Below are 24418 nucleotides of genomic sequence, written 5' to 3' on the forward strand. Positions count from 1 at the left end.
GATGCTTAAAGTCCTGCAGATTCTTCCTGAACAGCTGCAAACCACTCTTGCAACACTTCACACAATTCCGTTTTTAGTCAAGCGTGAGCAATCACGGAACCCATCTTGCAGATAGCTTTCACATGTCCAAATGTTTATGCAAAATATTATGCACCCATTCATTCAAGATGCCCACAGCACTAGCAATCTCATGCGCCTTAATTCTTCTGTTATCCATCACCATATCATGGATTTTATCAATGATTTCTGGAGTCGTAACCCCCACAGGACATCCAGAATGTTCAGCACCACTTGTGCCCATATGGCCACCCCAAAAATTTTGAAACCACTTATAAACTGTTCTAATCAGAGGTGCAGAGTCACAGTAGTGTTTATCAAGCTTCTCTTTAGTCTCCTGAGGCGTTTTGCCTTTCATAAAGTAAAGTTTAATCACCACACGAAATTATTTTTTGTCCATTTTTTGACTATCACTCTACTTCCTTGACTCACACAAATGCCAGACACAAAGAAATACACCAATATGGCTGAAACTTGGTGTGCATTCTTTCCAAAGATGCTACTAACTAAACATGACCTCAATACGCACCGGTGGTGCCATCTCTCGCACTTTGCACGGACTTTTCAAACGCCCCTCGTATAGTGCCACCAATGCTAACTGGAGAGAGGCAAGATGTGAAGTGCAAAGTCCTACATGACACTGGTTGGGAGGTGACCATCACAGATTTGGCACAACTGTCATGATGCCTAATGGAACTGTCAGTTCAAAAAAACATGAGCTTTTATGGGCTAGGATCTATCTTCTACACATTCCCCCATGGTGGGGATGGGCGACCAATCCTGTTTCACCATTTCAAACTACACACAGAACTATACGACGTGTATATGTCTCCTATGAAAGGCTCAGTGAGGTGGGTTCCTTTCCCTTTTATGGCATAAATAACGATAACAAATACAGCCTGTACAGAACTTGGTAGAAGGGGTGTGGGTTGCTGTTATTTCTCCTTCAATGGAATAGGGACCCCTCCTTGTATACATTTGCTCATCATTCCCAAGGTTAAAAGAAAATACTGTTGTGCCTCAAATTCAAAGAGTGCCTTGTGCTCATGGCAGCCCTGATACAACATGTCACTGGAAACATCAACATAATCGACAGAGGCTCCTCATTTAAGGAGCAATAGCTTTCAGTGGTGCCAGTCCAGTGGCTAAGCTGTCCAGTTCCAGAGATGAAAATGTACTCTGTGAAACCAGCAATGAGAGCATCTTTGTTTTTCCTGCTAGTCCAGTCGTGTCAGCTAATGGTTCAGGATTCACCTCTCAGTTTCTCCCATGTTAACATTGGCAGTTGTTCTCATAAGTCACAAAAATACACTAATAGTAATCTAAAACTTTCTTACCAGCTTCAATACCAGAATCCCCAATAAATGACTCAATAGTTACTTTTGTGTACATGTAATGTGTTTGAAAGAGGAGGATTTTGGGAATTTTGGAACTTTTATCTGGAATCATCAGAAGTTTCTTAAACATATCTCAAGTACAACTGTCATTACTTAGCACATGTGCTCGAGCTCTTCCTGAGTACTACCTCCCCCTTATCTGTGACGGTTGTTACATCTCCCTGTGTATTACTTGTCTGCGTCTTTGTATTTAATTGTTTGAGTGTGAAAGTGTGATCTTGCATCCTGATTCTTCGGCCCAATAAGGTTCTTAGTTGAAGATTTTTAGAAATCACAGAAAAGAGAAGGACTTCAGGGATAGAAGTACATGAATGTGGACAGAGGGAAAGATAGATTGGTACTCTTAAGAGAAGTAAGAAAGGAAATAAAAGAATTGGTTGCTAAGATCGAAGAAAGAAAGAAGACAGCCCCAAAGACAGGAAACCCTTCCAACCCCCCTTCCCCAGGATCCCCACTTCGCCGGTACTTAAGTGAGAAGCCGGAGGAGGTATGATGTTCGGCGTCTCCTACAAAATGGACATTCTCACCGTCACCTTTGAAGTCCCCGAAGAAAAGATCTTAGCAACTGCTATGAAACGGCAAATGATGAAGAACCAGTCACACTTGTTTGCGAGGGTTGTATGAAGGGCGTGGTGTGTAGGTCGTGTCTGTGCCTATGCTACCCACCCGTTTCAAAATTAGATATGAACCCTCCCCGATCACATCACACTTTACAAAAAATATAAATCATTCTATAAAAATAGGAATTATATACACTATAATCAAATAGTTATTCAGTTAGTCACTTCACTTTATATTTCATACACATGTTCAGTTTATGTCATCTAGGTATCATTCTTCCTAAACAGTACCATCATATTATATCTCCTGTTAGAATGTTACCCTGTTAGTTTTATCTCATGCTTAGAGGTTAATGTTTATTGTGACTCCTTAAAATAAGTCATAATCGTGTAGTCATAATTGGTCTCTTTTAATACTGATGTGATAGGATAGCTTAAGGGCTATAAATAGATTACAGGATAGCCAAAGATTTTAAGGGAGTTTGGTGTAGAAAAACTAATGTGGAAGCAACACTGAACCCAACTCGGGAACCGGCGGACGTCACTCCACCAGTTGACACAGAACGTCAACGTCCCAAGGGGTTTTGTACATATCGTTTTATATCCTTAACATTATACATTCCCTTTTCCTCTCCCGTCACAGGATCTATTAAATACAGGATGCCCCATTCTGAAGCTTCACCCTCCAAATAACCTACCGCAAACTCTATTTTCTTAGCATCCTCCCAACTTTTAGGTATGGCTTGGTTAAACTGTTTTAAGAAATGGGTGGGGTGTACCACCCCATCTGGTTTTAATTTAGGAAACTGTCTCGACAAGCCTGAATTTGATCCCCATTGGAAATCAATTATCATGTCCTTATTTAATATAATATTTTGGGAAACTGTGCCTTTCTCTGGTTTCTCCTGCATAAGCTTGAATTCTTTCCTCAACATTTCTAAGTCTTTCTTGGTGTTATCTAAATTGGAAGTTACTATAGCCGGAGAGATATCAACACTTAGTTTCTCTTCAAACTTTCGTCCTATTAATTCTTCTTCTTGTTCTTCTAAGCCATTCAAATTTATAAGCTCTGCAGTCATTAACTTTTCTTTGAAGTTCTGTTCTATGGTTTCCACCCGTGATTTGACCCCTGAAATTTGCACCTGTACTAGAGGGAGCAACTTATCTTGTTTCTGGACATTGGTTTTTAGCGTAGTTAATTCTCATTTGACCACCTCAAATGTAACATTACATACATTTTTCAAAGAGCCGTACTTTTCATTAAATTGTGTTTCCAAATCACTACATTTACAGTCTACATCATATTCAAATTTTGGAACTAACCAATTTAAATGAGCTTCATCTCTTTTTTCTAAATCGTTAAATAAAATATTGGTCTGTTCACTCAGGGAATCGGCCAGTTCTTTTTTCAATTGCTTTTTTCCATTCTTACATCTGATTACTTAGGATATTAACTTGAGCCTCTAGTTTTGTGTTTTGCAAATGTAACTTAGAGTTTAATTCTGCCTTCAGTTCATCCTGTTTTGTGTTCTGTGATTCAAACTGTGCTTTGATAAACCTCATTAATTCACCTAAATCTGGCCCCTGTTTTTCAATTCCCATAACCCAACAGACTCTACAGATTGATGTTCCTTTTCCATTGTGTTTTGCTTTGCGTTTAATCTAGTTATCATTAAAAGTACACTTGCTTATTTCCACAACCCCCCACACTTCACAAACAATCAAAGGTCAGTAGTAGCTCACCGGCATCAGTGGAAGGCGGCGTCGGCACCAGTGTACGGCGGCTTCAGCATCAATGGATGGCGGCGTCGGCATAGGTGGGTGATGGCGTCGGCTTTTGTGGACGGCTGCATCGGCGTTGGTGTGATGTGACGTCGGCATTGGTGTACGGTGGCGTCGGCGTTGGTGTACGGTGGTGTCGCCATTGGTGTGCGGCGGCGTCAGCATTTGTAGACGGCGGCATCGGTGATTTGAGACTAACTGCAGCGTTGTGAAATTTTCTTGATTCCCTTAATCATTTCACCATTTATCAACACGATATTTCTGGATAAGTATCATGGAATTGCTCTTCAGCCTCGCCGTTATCGGTTGCTATGGCAACTCCCAACTGTTTTTTTTCTTTTTCTTATAACTTCTTTAATATTTCCCCTTCTTTCTCATGTCCTTTCTTTACTGTCGACATGTTCTTACGGTGGCCCTGTGTAATGTTAAGCTCTCTCTATACAGCTTAAGCATTTTCGTGAACTTACTTGTTGAAGAATGCCGGTTCTGCTTTCTTGCAGCGCCGATGTCTTCTGCTAGCACCGGACGCTTCTCTGAAGATTTCACTGCTAGGAAGGGGAAAATTTCACTCTCTCACTCTCTCTCTCTCTCTCTCTCTCTCTCTCTCTCTCTCTCTCTCTCTCTCTCTCTCTTCTTATTTAAAAAATACTCTATTCTTGGAATATCATTCAGTGCACCAGAATATATTTATTTCCACTTCATACAAAAAAACAACTTAACTTTATGAAGTAAGCCCACACATTACCGGGCACCCAGAATCAGTTAATTACACATTTTTGAACACAATTAATATATAAGCTTTTATTGTGGCTGACTATCCACGTCCAGTCCACGTACTCTCAACAGCACTTAAACGTCTAATAAACAGTCACTATCTCGAGTCACTCCATTTGTTTTTCAACAATACAGAGCTGCATTACTCTTTGCAGCTGGCCATGGAGCTTCCGGGCCATATTTAATTATTCTTGGCAGGTCGCGCTGAACACTTGCCAGCGCCGACGAATTATCTCCCTTCCAGTTTCGCCTGCACAAACAATAAATGGGTGCAGTATCCCATGCTCATCCTTACGCCTGCTTTAAAATAGTGCGTGTTTGAAACGGCTGGAACACAAGTGTCTCCAGACTTTCGTAAAATTCTGGGGGCACTACATGGTGTGAAACCAACAATGGTTCACAATCTAGCTTGAGTCCAGAGAGAGAGTACACGTGAGAGCAAAACTCACATCACCTGAAGAAGATAGCTCGGTTTATCATCAAAATATTGTGCATTAAATGGAAACACGAGCTTGGCAGAATATACAGAAGGACACTAGTATTATTTACATGAGACCTAAAACTCAATTCTGAGTAGTGTCAAGAGAACTATCAAATAAATTTCTTCAAATGCAGTAAAATTCTAATATTTAATTTACAGTTAATTTTGTATTTTTAAATCAAGCTGAGAACCACCTTAACAATTTTGTGATATCTTTAATAAGTAAAATCCAGATGCTCTTTGAACATTTATTTTTGATATTGTACTCTTGTGCCTGTTTTTATGGTTTCAGCTGCCACACATTTTATAGCTATGTACAGAGTGTTGATTTTGATATGCTGGATATCCACAGCTATTCTTGAAAAGAAGTCATGTAACAGTTTGCCTAATCTAATTTCCAGTATTAAGAAAACTGTATTACCTTTGCTTTAATGCATTATGTGCTTTCTACTACATTTAATTGTTCTTCAATTCTGCTAAATTTCTGCTCTGTCTTTTAAACACAAAACCAATTCTACTGTGCATTCCTTCACAGAGATGTAATAATTGCCATTTGCACTATAATTATGTTATTCATTTTTAATTTTACAGAACAATTGGTATTCTGGCCATAGGGCTTGCGTGCATAGTCAGTATGTGCTGCTATACAGGACTTGTCATTTATGCTACATTCTTTGTCTGTGATCCTATATCTACGAAGGTAATGAAATCATCTCTTTATTTTAAGCACAATTTAATAAAAATCAAATTACATGTACATACTGCCTTTAGTTTTCTGTTAACATAAAGCACTTTCTGATGCTGAGGTTTGTTGAGCATAGTTTTACAGATAAAAACCACCTTTTATTTTGAGTTTACTTCAAAACAGAAATTTTCGACATGAAGTGTGGAAGTGATATTTTTTGTAATCATAACATGCAAAATTATGGCTTTTAATACAGAGAGCATTATGTAACTTTCAGCAAATTGGGAAAGCTGATCAGCTGCTCCCACATTTTGTAATGGCCATATCAAAGGGTATCCCTGGCCTCCCTGGTCTCTTCATGGCTGGAGTCTTTAGTGCTGCTTTGAGGTAATACATATGACAAAGGAGCTGTGCAATTTTCAGTTACCATAAGTCTACCATGGGTATCATTCTGCACTGAACTACAACTACTATTACTATTACTGCTTTTACTACTACAAATATTATTACTGCTGCTGTTAATGATAAAAAATGATGATATGGTTTTACTAATTATTTTCTGATACCAGTATGTAAGCGGGGTATACTGGATGAAGAGGTACTGAATCAAATCGGGGAGAAAAAAGCATTATGGCACAGCCTGACTAAAAGAAGGGTTACATTGATATGACACATCCTGAAGTATCAAGGAATGGTTAATTTGGCATGGAGAAAAGTGTGAGGGGTAAATAATGTAGAGAAAGGTCAAGACTTGAATATATTAAGCATTTCAGAATGGACATAGGTTGCAGTAGTTATGCAGAGATGGAGAGGCTTACACAGGATAGATTAGTGTGGAGAACTGGATCAATTGAACTGAAGATTACATTGACAACAATTAGTATATGACATCTTAATAAAACCTGACAATATCAAATTATTATCATTGTGCTACTTTACAACACCCTTTGCACTTGAAACAGTTATTGGACGAATTACTTTCTGGCATCAGTGCCTCTCAATTGGCTCTTCTTTCTGTCATCATTTTGCACAAAATAATGAGTTAATTTCAACTTATCAATTGTGTTGATAGTTTCTGCCCTCTTACACATTGGTGATCTATATCCAGCCAGCACAGGGTTGGGGCTGGTATAGTTCATTTCCAGTTTCCGTGGAGAACAAACCATAATTATATGTAGGCTGTTGTTATGATGGAGTCACCACTCCCAAAGGTTTCTGTCTTCTTATCCTCCCATATCTCTTCATGAGTTCCCTACACTATTTCTTCTATTCTTCTCCCATTTCTTGCCTTTCTTCTTTTTAGGCTTCTTTATGACTCTGTGCTTAGTTACTAGTGTCACAGATAATTTATTATATTTTTCTGTGATGTTCACATCTTGTAAATATTCCTTGTGTTGTCTCACCAGCTGAGTTTGACGTTATCCAAATTAGTAATGATGAGTAGTCTTTTGGTGAGCCCATTGTGTCTTTGGTGGCTTTTTCCCAGTCTCTGTAACTCTGTCCAGAACTAAGTTAAATAGTAAGATAGTAAGGGTAGGAAGGGGCGGGGAAGACCAGGTCCTTATGGAACACTTGTTTATAAGAGAGATTTCACCAAGGACTTTTACTTTTTATGTTGTATTTGTAAGCATGTGGCAGAATATTTCTCTTGCTTCCTGACTACTCTGAGCTCTGGAGAGTGTCAAAAACTGCCTGTCTGTTGACAGAGTCATAAACCTTAAAGTCCATAAGGCTGACAGTTGTGCTTGTTGGAGGATCATTAAAATTGTCTTCAGGTTCCATATCTTGTCTGTCCAGATAGGCTCTTCTTACCAGTCAGATGGTCAATCATTGTTCCAAATGATTTAAGAGAGCTTCTGAAAGAAGCGTTTGTAGTTGTTCAAGTCTGCCTTATCAACTTTCTTATGCAGTAGGTGTTTCAATGGATATCTCTTCTCATTTAGTAACTGGTATTTCAAAATGCATTTCATCACTACCTGTGATTCATGCAACTAGACAATTTAAAAACTGAAGTTCAACTCCAAACTGATTCAATCTATTTCTTTTAATTGTTTGATTTGTTTGACTGATTGACTGATTTTTATTGGCTTCCTTTTGACTACGCTATCTACAGATTATGTACTTGTAATATAGTACAAGTCAACTTAAACTAATATTTAAAATATTTAGCCTACCTATTACAAAATAAAACATCAAATTGGCAATAGTGATAGTAATGTCTTACACTTTTCTCTTGATTAATACACATGTCAAAAAAGGTTTTGCATCATCCCGGTTCCCAGAACTCATGAACTCTGTGGATATTGTATCACAGACACAGGTCCTTTTGACTGTTCAGAAATGTCACTAAACCTGCCCAAAGATGTAAACAACCATGCATGAGCAGCACCTATTAGACGGAGATGGTCTGACAGCCAATCAGTTCCAGTCATGCCACCAGGAAAGAGGTACATGGCTCGTATTGTCAGTAGTTCAACCATGCCTAGATGGTCAATACTGCGGTTCGATCGCATCCACACTGTTACTTTGTGACAGACAGGGCTCTCAACAAGGGAAATGTCCAGGCATCTTGGAGTGAACCAAAGTGATGTTGTTCGGACATGGAGGAGATACAGAGATACAGGAACTGTTGATGACATGCCTCGCTCAGGCCGCCCAAGGGCTACTGCTGCAGTGGATGACTGCTACCTATGGATTATAGCTCAGAGCAACCCTGACAGTAACACCACCATGTTGAATAACACTTCCAACGTCCATGCCGAGGTCCTTCTTTGCAACCACAACACCATGCAGCATGATACAGATGGGCCCAACAACATGTCAGCTGGACCGTTCAGAAATGGCATCACATTCTCTTCACCAATGAGTGTTGCATATGTCTTCTACCATACAATTGTTGGAGATGCGTTTGGAGGCAACCTGGTCAGGCTGAATGCGTTAGACACACTGTTCAGTGAGTGCAGCAATGTGGAGGTTCCATGCTGGTTTGGGGTGGCATTATGTGGGGCTGACGTATGCCGCTGGTGGTCATGGAAGGCACCATAATGGCTGTATGATACGTGAATTGCATCCTCTGACCAATAGTGCAACCATATCGGCAGCATATTGGCAAGGCATTCATCTCCATGGATGACAATTCGTGCCCCCATCATGCACATCTTGTGAATAACTTCCTTCAGGATAACGGCATCGCTCAAATAGAGTGGCCAGCATGTTCTCCAGACATGAACCCTATCGAACATGCCTAGGATAGATTGAAAAGGGCTGTTTATGGACGACATGACCCACCAACCTTTCTGAGGGATCTACGCCGAATCGCCTTTGAGGAGTCGGACAATCTGGACCAACAGTGCCTTGATGCACTTGTGGCTAGTATGCCACCACGAATACAGGCATGCATCAATGCAAGAGGATGTGTTACTGGGTATTAGGGGTACCGGGGTGTACAGCAATCTGGAACCCCACCTCTGATGGTCTCACTGTATGGTGGTAAAACATGCAATGTGTGGTTTTCATGAACAATAAAAAGGGCAGAAATGATGTTTATGTTGATTTCTATTCCAGTTTTCTGTACAGGTTCCGGAACTCTCAGAACGGAGGTGATGTAAAACTTTTTTTGATGTGTATATTTAGGTCTTAAAGTTATTTACATACTAAATAGTCCTAGTACAAGATGTTCATGTGATTAAAGTACATACATGCAACTAATAATAGCATTCTTCATTCTTTACACATATACTCTTGCCCACTATAAAATTCTTTTTCCATAAAATAATCCTTAAAAGCTTCTGGAATATCTTTTCACTCTTACTGTCCTGTATACTCTTAGGAAGTTGCTTTACTAGTTGCACACCTAAGTATCAAGCATTATTTTCAGCAGCTCTCAGCCTGTGAAGCATATTTCTCAGCTGATCTTTATTCCTTGAATCACATGAATAAACATTTGCAGTTTTTTATTGTAATGTATTAATTTGATTAATGAAATTATTTTTCTGTATATGAACATGGATGGAAATGTCAATATTTTAAGGTTATGGAAGGCAGTACTGCATGAGTCTATTTGGTTTTTATTCAAGATGGTCCTAAAGGTCTTCTTTTTGCACAACAAAAATTCCTTTTATATTATTTCTGCTGGAATTTCCCCAAACAGTAATTCCATACTGTAAGTGTGATTCAAATAGAGTGTGGTACATTTACATAGGAGATGTTTATTAGCATAATGTGCAAATTATTTCATAATAAATATTACAATGCTTAACTTGCAGACATTGTCTACATGTTGTCTTCATTGGAGACATTATAAATTGTAATTCCCAAAAATTTTGTAGAGGAAACTTCTTCCAGTCATATTTTGTCTACGAATATATCTAGGTGATCTCAATTTTCTCTATTCATGAACACCATGAACATTGTCTCTTTTAGATTTATGATAGAATGGCAATTGGAAAATGCAGAATTCTCAGGGAATTAAATTTTACCTGTAAAATCAGGGAAATCTCGCAGAATCCAAGGAATTTCATAAAATCTCAAGGAGTTCTGTGTTTTTAACTTAGTATTGAAACTGAATTTTGTTGAGTTTTATAAATCTCAGATTTTATAATACTTAATACCTCAAAGTGTGTTAATTACATGAATATTAGGCCATATAAATTACTGATGTTGAAAAACTGTGGTTAGACTACTACTTATGGCTAGTAATAGCTCACCTGAGAGGAAAGAAAAGTCATTATTGTGGTATGCTGCCCCCTCCTCCCACCCCCTCCCCCCCAACTCACCATTAATCTCCATTTATTTATCAGGAGCTTCTTGACGCTGTCTTCCTCTTCACAACTGGAATTCTCAGGGAATTATTTTCCACATTTGAGTAGCCACCCTCTATCAATAAGTCATTCTTCATGAGGTCACTGTACTGTGTTATTCATTGACATAAATGCATGTCTTTCCAGTGTTTCCAAATTTTCTTCTACTTTCACTAATGTAACATCATCAGCATATGGCAAGTTTTGATCCCTCTCACTGACTTTAATGGTGTTTATGAATAGGTTGAACAGAAGTGGGCCAAGTGCTGATCCTTGACGTACACTGTTCTTAATATTCTGATGCCAGATCAGCAGGTAGATCCATTTGTCACGTACTGTTTTCTGTTACTGACGTATGATTTTATCCATTGTACTGCATGCTCACATATGCCATAGATTTCAAGTTTTTCCAATTAGTGCTGTATGGGTGATTGTATCAAAATATTTAGTCAAGCCCAGAAACATAGCAGGTATAGTCTAATGCATCTATACAGATTCTGTTACACTTCAGACAGTAGTTTCAGTTGAGGTCCCTTTCTGGAAACTATGTTGTGGTGGAATCATAATACTATGTTTCTCTAGGAATATAGCCATCGTACTATGCATGAGCATTTTTAGTATTTTTGAGAAACCAGAGATTAAAGATAGTGGTTTATAATTATTTGGGTCACCTTTGTCACCTTTCTAATATATTGGTACTACTTTGCTTATTTTTAATTTTTATGAAAATATGCCTTCCCCGAATGAACAGTTTGGAATATCCAAAAGAGATTCCATTTTTTCTTCATTCACTTGCCTTATTAGATAATGTGATATTTCATCATCTCCTGCAGACTTCTTGAATTTAATTTCTGAATAATTTTTGGGAGTTCTGTTTTTGTCATTGGTTCTAGGAACATTGAGTGGGATGATTACTGAAATGTTCTAGGATGGTCTGATCCCTGATTATTTCTTTCCTCTAATTTTGTATAGTAAAACTGTTGAGGGGTATACTAGCAATATTTATTCCATCTGTAACTATGCTGTTTCCTGTTCTCATTGACTTAATAAAGTTTCTATTATTTACACTCTTTTGCCTACATTTTTCAGTGTTGATTATGTCCCATTTTGCTTACTTTTATGATTTGAATCTGCTTTGGCTCTGTTTATTGAACTGACTTTTACTGCTCTTATTAATTAGTTATGCTTTTTGTGATACTCTTTACATGTTTTCATATTCTTTGTTTGTCTAAATAACATCACTCTAGTCCTTAGTTAAATTATTTCTTCTGTAATCCATTGACTACTGTTGCTCTGTTTTTTATGACAGGACATTTTGGGGAACACTGTATGAAAATGATGCGCATTACTGTGTTGGAAATGTATCATACTTCTCTTTTGTGTCCAGTGCTTGTATTGTTTCAGTCAAGTATTCTTTCCTCAGTATTATCATAACAATATTCATTTTTTGTGGATTGATAATCCTGGTTTATCTCTTGTCTTTCTTTACTTCTGTTTCTAAGCACCTGTTTTTTTAGATGCAAAATATTAACCCATGATAATCAGAGATTGCTATTTGCAGAACTTTTGCTTTGCATTCCCTATTTCCAATATTAATGATAATGTTATGAATGATGATCTGAATGATTAGTCAGTCTTCTAGATGTTGTTGTTGTGGTCTTCAGTCCAGAGACTGGTCCGACGCAGCTCTCCCTGATACTCTATCCTGGGCAAGCTTCTTCATCTCCAAGTACCTCCTGGGGAACCTATGTCCTTCTGAATCTACTTAGTGTATTCATCTCTTGGTCTCCCTCTATGATTTTTACCCTCCACACTGCCTTCCGTTATTAAATTGGTGACCCCTGATGCCCCAGATCATGTCCTACCAACCGATCCCTTCTTCTAGTCAAGTTTTACCACAAATTCCTCTTCTCCCCAATTCTCTTCAGTACCTCCGCATTAGTTACATGATCTACCCATCTAATCTTCAACATTCTTCTGTAGCACCACATTTTGAAAGCTTCTATTCTCTTCTTGTCTAAACTATTTGTCGCCTATGTTTCACCTTCATGCCAATTTACATTTTGTGTCATCTCTACTTTGATCATCATCAGTTATTTTGCTACCCAAATAGCAAAACTCCTATACTACTTAAAATGTCTCATTTCCTAACCTAATTCCTTCAGCATCACCTGATTTAATTCGACTACATTCCATTATCCTCGTTTTGCTTTTGTTGATGTTCATCTTATATCCCTCTATCAAGACACTGTCCATTCCGTTCAACTACTCTTCCAGGTACTTTGCTATTTCTGACAAAATTACAATGTCACCAGCAAACCTCAAAGTTTTTATTTCTTCTCCATGGATTTTAATTCCTACTCCAAATTTTTCTTTTGTTTCCTTTAGTGCTTGTTCAATATATAGATTGAATAACATCAGGGATAGGCTACAACCCTGTCTCACTCCCTTCCCAACCACTGCTTCCCTTTCATGCCCCTCAACTCTTATAACTGCCATCTGGCTTCTGTACGAATTGTAAATAGCCTTTCGCTCCCTGTATTTCAACCCTGCCACCTTCAGAATTTGAAAAAGGGTATTCCCATCAACACTGTCAAAGCTTTCTCTAAGTCTACAAATGATAAAAATGTAGGTTTGCCTTTCCTTATTGTATCTTCTAAGATAACTCGTAGGGTCAGTATTGCCTCACGTGTTCCAACATTTCTACGGAACCCAAACTGATCTTCCCCGAGGTCAACTTCTACCAGTTTTTTCAGTGTCTTGTAGATACATTTATTTTTAATTTCCATATTACATTTTAATAATATTTCTTTTAATTCTTGGTTTTGTTTTGATACTTTACCCGTGATGTAGTCCCCAGATCTTACAACATCCTTCATTTTAAATCTTCAGTAATAATGTTGCAAATTCTTTCAGAAATGTTGAAATATAATGATAACCTCTTGGGGCCCTACATACACAGAAAATTCTTGATTGTTCACTCATTATACCAGTATAAAATCTTCTTCAATTCATGCTTGGAGGTTTATGCATTTACAGCATTTAGTATCTTGTAGACTATCAATTTCTTTCTTGTACATAGTAACATCACCATTTTTATGTTTGTTTTGATATACACAAATAATTAATCAGATCACAGAGTCTTATTATTAGATTACAAAGTTCTGCTTGATTTAGCCCATGCTCACTAAGGTATAATACATCTGGTTGTGTTTCACTCAGGAGCACTTCTACTTCTAGTTTTCATAGCCTAGGTACTGAATGTTTTGGTGCAAGACTTAATGTTAGTTTCCTTTCAATGATCTTGAGTTTTTTTAGAATCTGTTGTAACTGGAGACTAGCATGTGACCACATGGAGTGTTAGATTTGCAAAAATTCCAGTGTTACATGTCCTTGTGACTTCTTTTTCCTTCTGATGCCTAATAAGTAAACATTTTCATGTAATGGGTTGTTATCTTTTGTGGGTTTTCTTGAGTAGTTCATACACTCATGGGAACATTTTTAATCAGGTACACCAGTTGTTTGTGTTTATCTTATGATCTAAGTCTCTTAACCGTGACAACAGAGTTCCACCATTTTATATCCTGAAACTAAACCCGGGCATGCTTTCACTAATCAGATTAACCACCCATGTTCAGATACAGAATCTGCCTGACATTCCAATTGGAGAGACGTCAGTTGACTTATTGGGGAAGGTTTTTTTTTTTTTTTTTTTTTTTTTTTTTTTTGACACAGTGACTTCTTTATGATACAGTGATAACTGGCTTTGGCTTCCAAAGACCATCTGCAGATGGCCTTTAACCGCTCAAACTGTTTATGATTGTATCATAAAAAAGTGATTGTGTCAAAGATAAAAAATTATACCTTAATTGTGAAAGCTTATTCATTGATAGTCCTGACTGACACTGATGAAATATGCCCATAGTCAACTGCCACCAGTGTCCCCTAGCCTCACAGTAATTTACAATACTGTAAGTTGTGATCAGTCATGGTGCTGGGACAGATCAACAAATGACATGTTGATGCCACAAGTGTGAGAGCTTCAACCAGGTTGCTGCCTATGTACAGTACACAGTTACTATCCAAACTATTTCTTGTCTCACCCTTACTTCATCTTCCTTTGTGAAATCCCTGCATAAAGCCCTAAGTTCTCTGACACTTGACTGATCCCTGCACTAGGTTTAAAAATACGGAGTACTAGCTCACCAGACCTACAGTGTATTCTGACCATAGCAACTTCTACAACTGTGGCATTGCACCTTGCCCATCGCTACTATCTAGCACTTGCACTTTCTTCTTACTAACATTATCTGCGTGTCTCAGGCTTCTTGACCACAGTTTGAATCTTCTGCATATTTTTTACTTCTACCTGCCTGAATTCCTCCCCACTTAACTCTAGCACTGTGTGTACAACAAAACTCTCATGTCGTGTCCGCTTTCTCTCAGCCTTTCTGACAGCTGCCAGTTCCTAACCACCCTCCTCCCCTGTGGCTCTCTTAATCCTTAGCAGTTCTTTCGTTACCTCCTCTAGCTGTATACCTGAAGAGAATTGATTTTCCTTTTCTGTTCCTTGATGAAGATGTTCCTACTGCATATTCTGCAGATCCAAGAGAGAACCTCTCTGTCATTCTCAGTCTTCTTCCCACTGAAGCTATACTGACATTAAATGAAATGATAATTAAATGGACACCCTAGCTGCAAACAGGCGTTGATGTACTTCATTGGGGACATGTTGAAAATGTGTGCCCCAACCGGGACTCGGACCCGGGATCTCCTGCTTACATGGCAGACGCTCTATCCATCTGAGCCACCGCGGGCACAGAGGATAGTGCGTCTGCAGGGACTTATCCTTTGCACGCTCCCCGTGAGATCCACATTGCCAACATGTCCGCACCACTACATTTGTAGTGCGCCTAATAGATGTTTGCCCATCAAACACGTGAGGCAATACTGACCTTACGACTTATCTTAGAAGAAAGATTAAGGAAAGGCAAACCTACTTTTCTAGCATTTGTAGACTTAGAGAAAGCTTTTGACAATGTTGATTGGAATACTCTCTTTCAAATTCTGAAGGTGGCAGGGGTAAAATACAAGGAGCAAAAGGCTATTTACAATTTGTACAGAGAGCAGATGGCAGTTATAAGAGTCGAGGGGTATGAAAGGGAAGCAGTGGTTGGGAAGGGAGTGAGACAGGGTTGTAGCCTATCCCCGATGTTATTCAATCTGTATATTGAGCAAGCAATAAAGGAAACAAAAGAAAAGTTCGGAGTAGGTATTAAAATCCATGGAGAAGAAATAAAAACTTTGGGGTTCGCCGACGACATTGTAATTCTGTCAGAGACAGCAAAGGACTTGGAAGAGCAGTTGAACGGAATGGACAGTATCTTGAAAGGAGGATATAAGATGAACATCAACAAAAGCAAAACGAGGATAATGGAATGTAATTGAATTAAGTCGGGTGATGCTGAGGGAATTAGATTAGGAAATGAGACACTTAAAGTAGTGAAGGAGTTTTGCTATTTGGGGAGCAAAATAACTGATGATGGCCAAAGTAGAGAGGATATAAAATGTAGACTGGCAATGGCAAAGAAAGCGTTTCTGAAGAAGAAAAATTTGTTAACATCGAGTATAGATTTAAATGTCAGGAAGTCGTTTCTGAAAGTATTTGTATGGAGTGTAGCCATGTATGGAAGTTAAACGTGGATGATAAATAGTTTAGACAAGAAGAGAATAGAAGCTTTCGAAATGTGGTGCTACAGAAGAATGCTGAAGATTAGATGGGCAGTCATGTAACTAATGAGGAGGTATTGAACAGAATTGGGGAGAGGAGGAGCTTGTGGCACAACTTGACTAGAAGAAGGGATCGGTTGGTAGGACATGTTCTGAGACATTGAGGAATCACCAATTTAGTATTGGAGGGCAGCGCAGATGGTAAAAATCGTAGAGGGAGACCAAGAGATAAATACACTAAGCAGATTCAGAAGGATGTATGCTGCAGAAGGTACTGGGAGATGAAGAAGCTTGCACAGGATAGAGTAGCATGGAGAGCTGCATCAAACCAGTCTCAGGACTGAAGACCACAACAACAATAAACCTGCATCTATAATTTTTATCAAAGCTGTATTTATTGATTTTATTACCATATTTGGTGTCAAAGAACAGAAATTCAGTATTTTATGAGTGGTCGTTCAAGTCAATACAAGGAAAAAAATTCTCATAAAAGTAAGCCTGGAAAAGCTTCATTTATCAGACATCTGCCCTATTTGGCTTTTGAACAAGTATTGGTATCAGAATGAAAGAAATCTTTGTGTCACAAGCAGTCTGTCTTTAACGCTAATGGATTTATGCATAGTAGTGTCTTGTGTGACAATTTAGATCCAGCTATACAGAATACCCCTTCCATCTCCATCACTGTCATTCTTGTAAAATTTTGATAGTGTTATGGATCTGTCAACATAAGCTCCACAATAACATTATCACAAGTTCCAAAATCATCCTGCTGCCTAATCGATTCTCTTATCTAACACAAACAGGGTCATTTATACTTTTTCTTTCCTACCAAAGGCAATAAAAGTGCAGCTTGAATCACAACCTCTTGCTCCATGCACAAATCCATGACCGAAAAATCTCATAGAGTGTGATCTCACACTGCTGTGTGTAAACACTTCTGTCATTTGATATCACAAGACTCTCAGATATTTACACAAAATACTCTCAGGAAACTATCAGTGAAAATTCACCCTTGATGCCAACAAGTGTGTGAGTACTGTCTGAGAGTACCAAACTGTTTGAGACTAAAAATCTCTCACATGTAACAAGGCCCTTAGATCTGAAGATGGCATAATTGTATGAAAATTGGTACACTTAAACGCTATGGTCTAGGCTGTCTTGTTCAAAAATTTATCAAACAAGGCAACTGTTACCACTTGCAACACAATGCCATCTTTTTGTCACTGCTTCTTGTTATCACACTATTAAGCCACAAAGATTAACTGGCTGCTGTAATTTATTGTGGGTATTTTTATTGACAACGTACATGAAGTTGTGGTGATTTATAGCTCCATTTAATGAAGAAGATTGTCTTATCATACCACACAATTAAATTACTACAGTCTTGCATGTGTTCACAACTTGCACTCAAAATTGTACAAAATTAGTCATGCAGATTGTGCCTGCGATTTGAAGGTGTGAAAACAGCCTCACTTGATAGTTATTGATGTTTATAATATTCAGAAAGTTTATAAATTATTCTTAAATGCTTTTGTACTTATTAGATGGATAATGGTAATAGAGGAAATGCTAGTAGAACAATATTTATAAAGTTGAAGCTCTCGGAATTGAGATTTGATATAAAAAATGAAAAAGAAAGTGATGAATGGTCTCAAAATTAAGTGTGGTGCTAATGCAACTAATGGAATGAACAGTACATAACTGGGTCTTCATAGTAATATAATGTACATACTGACACCAGTGAAGTTACATATGCATGACAGGTAAGCTCAAGATAACTTAAGTATTGCTTTCAGAGCACCAGTACAATATTGTAGATTGTTGTTATTGTAATTTGTAAATGGGTTTGTATTATTTTAAACAAGAGAAATTTAAAAATGTAATGTTAAGAAGTAAAGAAAATAAACTTCATGAAATGTTAACTTGTCAGCTTCTAATATAAATTGATGGTACATCAAAATTTTTTTAAAAATCCTCCATTGTTATTCTTCTCTTTAAGTTCAATGTCAACTGGACTCAACTCCATGACTGGAATAATATTTGAAGACTTGATACGACCATGTGTGAAGAAGCCAATTTCAGAAGCTAGAGCAAGCTTTATCATGAAGGTTATGGTGGCTCTCATAGGAGCCTTGTGTGTGGCACTTGTTTTTCTCGTAGAAAAGCTTGGCACATTGCTCCAGGTGAGTAAGAAGAGCTAGGTGTTGAGAGAGAGATTCAGATTTTTTGTATGATACATAATGGAATTAATATATCATTTTATTCCATTTGTTGATAAATATTTGCTGTGTCAGAAGTCATTAAAAATATTGAATAAAAGCCACTGCAGCTGTTGTAAATCCTTCATTTAAGGCACAACCAGTTTTGCACTTTTTAATTACATCATCTGGTGCAAATATTATGTGGTCAGGTACCTGATGGTGTAATTTAAAATTACAAAACTGGCTGTGCATGTAAGAAATGATTTATAAAAGCTGCAACAGGTTTTATTCAACATGCAAAAGTTTGGTTGTGGATGCCCATCCAGTAAACTGTTATATTCAACAAAAATAGTTGAAAAATTGTAAGCGTGGATGTGTTGACAATAACATAACTACAGGAATAGTATGAAATGTCATCTTTGGACACAGGTGATGCAGTTTTCATTCTTCTTGTGAAAGCCAAGAATGAAGGCTAAGAAACTGATTCAATTTTCCTTTCATGTCTTGAATTTCTCTTGATACAATATTGTGAGTACTTGTGAACAATGTTTAATTCATAAAGGAAGGGAGCAAGATTGCATGTCAACAAAGTCTGGGCATTAATAATAAACTATAATAAAATGATGTGAAGCTGCCAATTTACTGAGTGACATGGTCCCATTAAGAATGATATCAATGGTGAGAATTCCATCTCAGAAATGTTGCCTTCCTAGGGACCAAAAAAGTCTCCCTCCCAATTCCTACATCACTGGTGCACTGATCTTCATAAACCTGAAATGGCTATTGGTGTAATAAAACAGTTGTGGGGCAAAACACACTTGACAAAAGCTTACCCCTTTAAAATTTACATTATGGTTAACAACTGACAGGCACTAATTTAAAGTAGTGTATTGCATTATGTTTCTTTTCATTTGCCGAAGAATGCTGTATGGCTGCTGTTTGGTACTTGTTGATAAAAGTAGTATGTTGTTGGCATTGGAACTATTGCCAACCTCTGCAATCTAACAGTAATTGGCGCTCACTGAATAATTGTTGTGCAACAGCTTTCATTTAATTAATTTCATAATCACTACTGCAAGTAATTACCACATTTGAGCAACACACTGCAAGGAAAGTCAACTAATTGGAAGGATGTGAGACTGTTGTCAGCAGTTGTCAGAAGTTACCTCTCAATTTTGTCCTAGACAATAGTGAATTGTAAATGAGCAATTACAGTTACATGTGGTTTACTTAGAATTTTGTGCATTGTGATGTGTAATATAATAGTGAATAGAGTGAAAAATTACCAATATTCACAAGTTATTTGTATTTCATTAACGAATGAAAAATGAAAGTAAAAGGCTACCTGTGATGACATATCACAAGAAAAGGGCAAGGGCAAGTAAAGCTCAAATATCTAGTCAGTACATCTGCTGGCTTCAGATGCTTTGATGAAAAGGACTCAGTGCCACTGACACTAATATTTACATCACTCGTCTTTGCAGTACCATGAGAATTAAATTCAGGACCTTACTTTGCATAGGGACATTTGAAAATGGAGCTCAACATTTCTGCATTTTCTGTGCTACCTGCAGTTTTTCTGTGCTACCTGTAGTTTCAGTTCCTGTGCCATCCATGAGTTTCTGGACACAGTTGCTAGTTGCATTTGTCGTTTAGCGTGGACTCTCCCATGTTGATTGGCGATGTCTTATAATAAGCAGTGGCATAACTTTGGTGCTACTGGTAGCTTTAAAATTTGACCAAAATTGTTTTGGTTTTTGTGAGAGGTCTTTTGATAAGGTTCTGCTACAGTGGTCACAGAAGACTTCATGCATTGCCCTATCGACAGCCAAATGTGTTTTATTTAAGATCTCTCCCTCTTTATTCCTATACCTAGTCTTATACCTATTGTGCACAACAGATTACTGATATTAAGGAAGAAGGAGGGACTTATAAATACAGTATTAGAGGATACATGGAAGGGAAGAGAAGGTGAGGGAGGGAGAGATCTAAGATCCTAGATAATGAACTGGACAGCAGCAGATACAGCAGCAATAAGAAGAAAGCAATGGATTGCTGGAAACTTCTCTGCTGAAGTATGATTTTATCTAAGTGGCTATGTAAACAGCCAGAACAACAGATATTAGAGTTCAGAAAACCATAACATTTTCCATGAGATCCCATCCCATTCACAGAAGTTTGGAGTTTGGTGTGAAATTTCACACAAAAGAATTATAGGGTCAATTCTTTTCTCAGAAACAATAACAGCTGAGCATTACCAGGAATCATCATGCAATTCATAGTACTGGTAGAGGCTGATGAACAACACTGCTGACTGCAGCAATGTCATGCTAGAGTGCACACAATAATTAACCCCATGATAAATCTCCGCGAGTTCAGTGGTCACACATCATTTCACATGGCCTGTGGTCACCTAGAGCCCCAGATTTATCTCCTCCAACTATTTTCCTTGGGGACATCTCAAGGTTAACAAGTATGAGAACAACCATCAACTGAAGCAGGATATTGAAGACAATATATCCTGCATAAGGGTAGCAATAATCCAAAAAGTAGCAGCTAACATGAAGAAATGTGTTGAAGCGTATGTTACAGCACATGGAGGACATTCCCAGCATCAGTTATGAGAAAATAGATATTGTGAGTGTATACATTATAAGTACATCAATAAAGTTTTTATTCTAGGGTTGCATAGCTTCTGGCTCACCCCGTATTTCCATGAGTGGGCTTCCAAATTATATGTTGTAAGTAGCTTTCAGAGAAAGTACCGGGTGATCAAAAAGTCAGTATAAATTTGAAAACTGAATAAATCATGGAATAATGTAGATAGAGAGGTACAAATTGACACACATGCTTGGAATGACATGGGGTTTTATTAGAAAGAAAAAAAAAGAAAAAAGAAAAAAAAGTTCAAAAAAATGTCCAACAGATGGCGCTTCATCTGATCAGAATAGCAATAATTAGCATAACAAAGTAAGACAAAGCAAAGATGATGTTCTTCACAGGAAATGCTCAATATGTCCACCATCATTCCTCAACAATAGCTGTAGTTGAGGAATAATGTCGTGAACAGCACTGTAAAGCATGTCTGGAGTTATGGTGAGGCATTGGTGTCAGATGTTGTCTTTCAGCATCCCTAGAGATGTCGGTCGATCATGATACACTTGCGACTTCAGGTAACCACAAAGCCAATAATCGCACGGATTGAGGTCTGGAAACCTGGGAGGTTTAAATGGTTCAAATGGCTCTGAGCACTATGGGACTTTTCTGAGGTCATCAGTCCCCTAAAACGTATAACTACATAAACCTAACTAACCTAAGGACATCACACAGACCCATGCCCGAGGCAGGATTTGAACCTGCGACCGTAGCGGTCGTGCGTTTCCAGACTCTAGCGCCTAGAAGTGCTCGGCCACCCCGGCCGTCTGACCTGGGAGGCCAAGCATGATGAAAGTGGCGGCTGAGCATACGATCATCACCAAACAACGCATGCAAGAGATCTTTCACGCGTCTAGTAATATGGGGTGGAGCACCATGCTGCATAAACATCGTACTTTCCAGCAGGTGTTTATCAGCCAGGCTGGGGATGATGCGATACTGTAACATATCGGCGTACCTCTCACCCATCATGGTAGCAGTTACAAAACCAGAATCACACATTCCCTCGAAGAAAAAAGGTCTGATAACCATAGACGTAGCAAATCCAACCCATACTGTGACTTTCTCGTCGTGCAATGGAGTTTCCACGACAGTTCTAGGAGTTTTGGTATCCCAAATTCTGCAGTTGTGGGCGTTGACAGACCCTTGGAGCATGAAATGAGCTTCGTCACTCCACAACATGTTACTCAACCAATCGTCATCTTCCACCATCTTTTGAAATGCCCACACCGCAAATGCCCTCCGCTTCACTAAATCGTCAGGTAACAGTTCATGATGCCGATGGATTTTGTACGGATAGCATCGGAGGGTACGCCTAACTGCCAACCGAACAGTAGTCTATGGAATGCTGGTGTGACGTGCAACTGCGCGAGTGCTGGCTTCCCTGTGCATAGACGAACCTGCTACAGTCTCCATTAATTCCTGAACTGTCTCAGCAGCATTACACCTTGTGCTCAGTCGGCCACTATGGGGCCTATCGTCTAAACAACCCGTGGCTTCGAACTTTGAAATCATTCTTGCCACAGCTGCATTTGTCAACGAACCTTTAGCTGTTCGAATCCCCTTCCTATGGCAATAGAATCATAATGCTGAAAATGCACATTCCCCATTCTGATAATACAGCTTCACTAAAAGCACCTCTTCTGGTAACGTCAACATGCTGCGACTGTTGGCGCATCTGATTCTCTCTCTTTTTTCTTTTCTTTTTTTTTTTTTTTCTTTATTGAGTTTCAATTCCCTCCGAAGGGGGTGGGCTGGCAGCAGCTTAGTATGCCACTCTTCAGCCTACAGACTTTGTTTTAAAAAGATGAAGATAACAAATAAGAAAAACAGGCGATAAAATCAGAGGCTTAAAGGATAACATGGCGAAAAAATTGTGGAACTTAAAACATAGAACAAAGGGATGATGATGCTAATAAAATACATATGAAGCAGACAGGTAAAATAATAGACAATTAAAAAACATGGTGACAGTCTGGTTTCTGTTCACAAAAGACATAAAATTTACACCCAGCCACAGCATGGTTTCTGTTCGCAACACTTTGGAAAGCCAACAACACTGAACATTCACTTGAACACTGCACTAAAAAATTTTCACGAATATGATATATCACAGCCGAGGGCAGAAGGGGGCACCTGGACAGATGATGGGAAAGGAAAGGGGGGGAAGGAGAGGAAAAAACGAAGTGGGGGGGGGGGAGGGGAGGGTGGAAAGGAACCGATGGAGGATGAGTACCCATAAGAGGGGGGGCGGGTGCTGTGCTGGGCAGACGCGACAGGGAGTGGGGGAGGCAGAGGAGGGAAATACAAAAGGACTCGGGGGGGGGGGGGGAGGGGGGATTTGGGAGAGGTTAGGCGGGGAGAAAACAGGATGGAAGGGGGCGAAGAGGGACATTGTAATTCTGTCAGAGACAGCAAAGGACTTGGAAGAGCAGCTGAACAGAATGGACAGTGCCTTGAAAGGAGGGTATAAGATGAACATCAACAAAAGCAAAACAAGGATAATGGAATGTAGTCGAATTAAGTCGGGTAATGCTAAGGGAATTAGATTAGGAAATGAGACACTTAAAGTAGTAAAGGAGTTTTGCTATTTGGGGAGCAAAATAACTGACGATGGTCGAAGTAGAGAGGATATAAAATGTAGACTGGCAATGGCAAAAAAAGCGTTTCTGAAGAAGAAAAATTTGTTAACATCGTGTATAGATTTAAATGTCAGGAAGTCGTTTCTGAAAGTATTTGTATGGAGTGTAGCCATGTATGGAACTGAAACGTGGATGATAAATAATTTATACAAAAAGAGAATAGAAGCTTTCAAAATGTGGTGCTACAGAAGAATGCTGAAGATTAGATGAGTTGATCACATAACTAATGAGGAGTTATTGAACAGAATTGGGGAGAAGAGGAGCTTGTGGCACAACTTGACTAGAAGAAGGGATCGGTTGGTAGGACATGTTCTGAGACATCGAGGGATCACCAATTTAGTATTGGAGGGCAGTGTGGAGGGTAAAAATTGTAGAGGGAGACCAAGAGATGAATACACTAAGCAGATTCAGAAGGATGTAGGTTGCAGTAGGTACTGGGAGATGAAGAAGCTTGCACAGGATAGAGTAGCATGGAGAGCTGCATCAAACCAGTCTCAGGACTGAAGACCACAACAACAACAACAGTTTGACAAAAGCAGCATTTGCTAAAAAATCATATGGATGGTGTATGAGTTTGTTATCTAGTAATCCAGTCTTCTCAAACAACCAATATGACTACTGAATAGTAAATATTGAGAATTAATGAATGCTCATG

At 38.6% G+C, this 24418-nt stretch overlaps 1 protein-coding gene across 2 annotated transcripts in view; it reads left to right on the forward strand.

The window, feature by feature from the left end:
- Nucleotides 1-24418, forward strand: part of LOC126473353 (sodium-coupled monocarboxylate transporter 2-like) — a 240428-nt gene that overhangs the window by 181657 nt on the left and 34353 nt on the right. For both annotated transcript variants that reach the window (XM_050100352.1, XM_050100353.1), the window contains exons 9-11: nucleotides 5643-5751; nucleotides 6014-6123; nucleotides 18265-18448. In XM_050100352.1, the coding sequence (XP_049956309.1) occupies nucleotides 5643-5751; nucleotides 6014-6123; nucleotides 18265-18448 (403 nt within the window). The remainder of the gene's footprint in view (nucleotides 1-5642; nucleotides 5752-6013; nucleotides 6124-18264; nucleotides 18449-24418) is intronic.

This window comes from Schistocerca serialis, chromosome 4 (assembly GCF_023864345.2).
Source record: "Schistocerca serialis cubense isolate TAMUIC-IGC-003099 chromosome 4, iqSchSeri2.2, whole genome shotgun sequence".
Classification (NCBI taxonomy): domain Eukaryota; kingdom Metazoa; phylum Arthropoda; class Insecta; order Orthoptera; family Acrididae; genus Schistocerca; species Schistocerca serialis.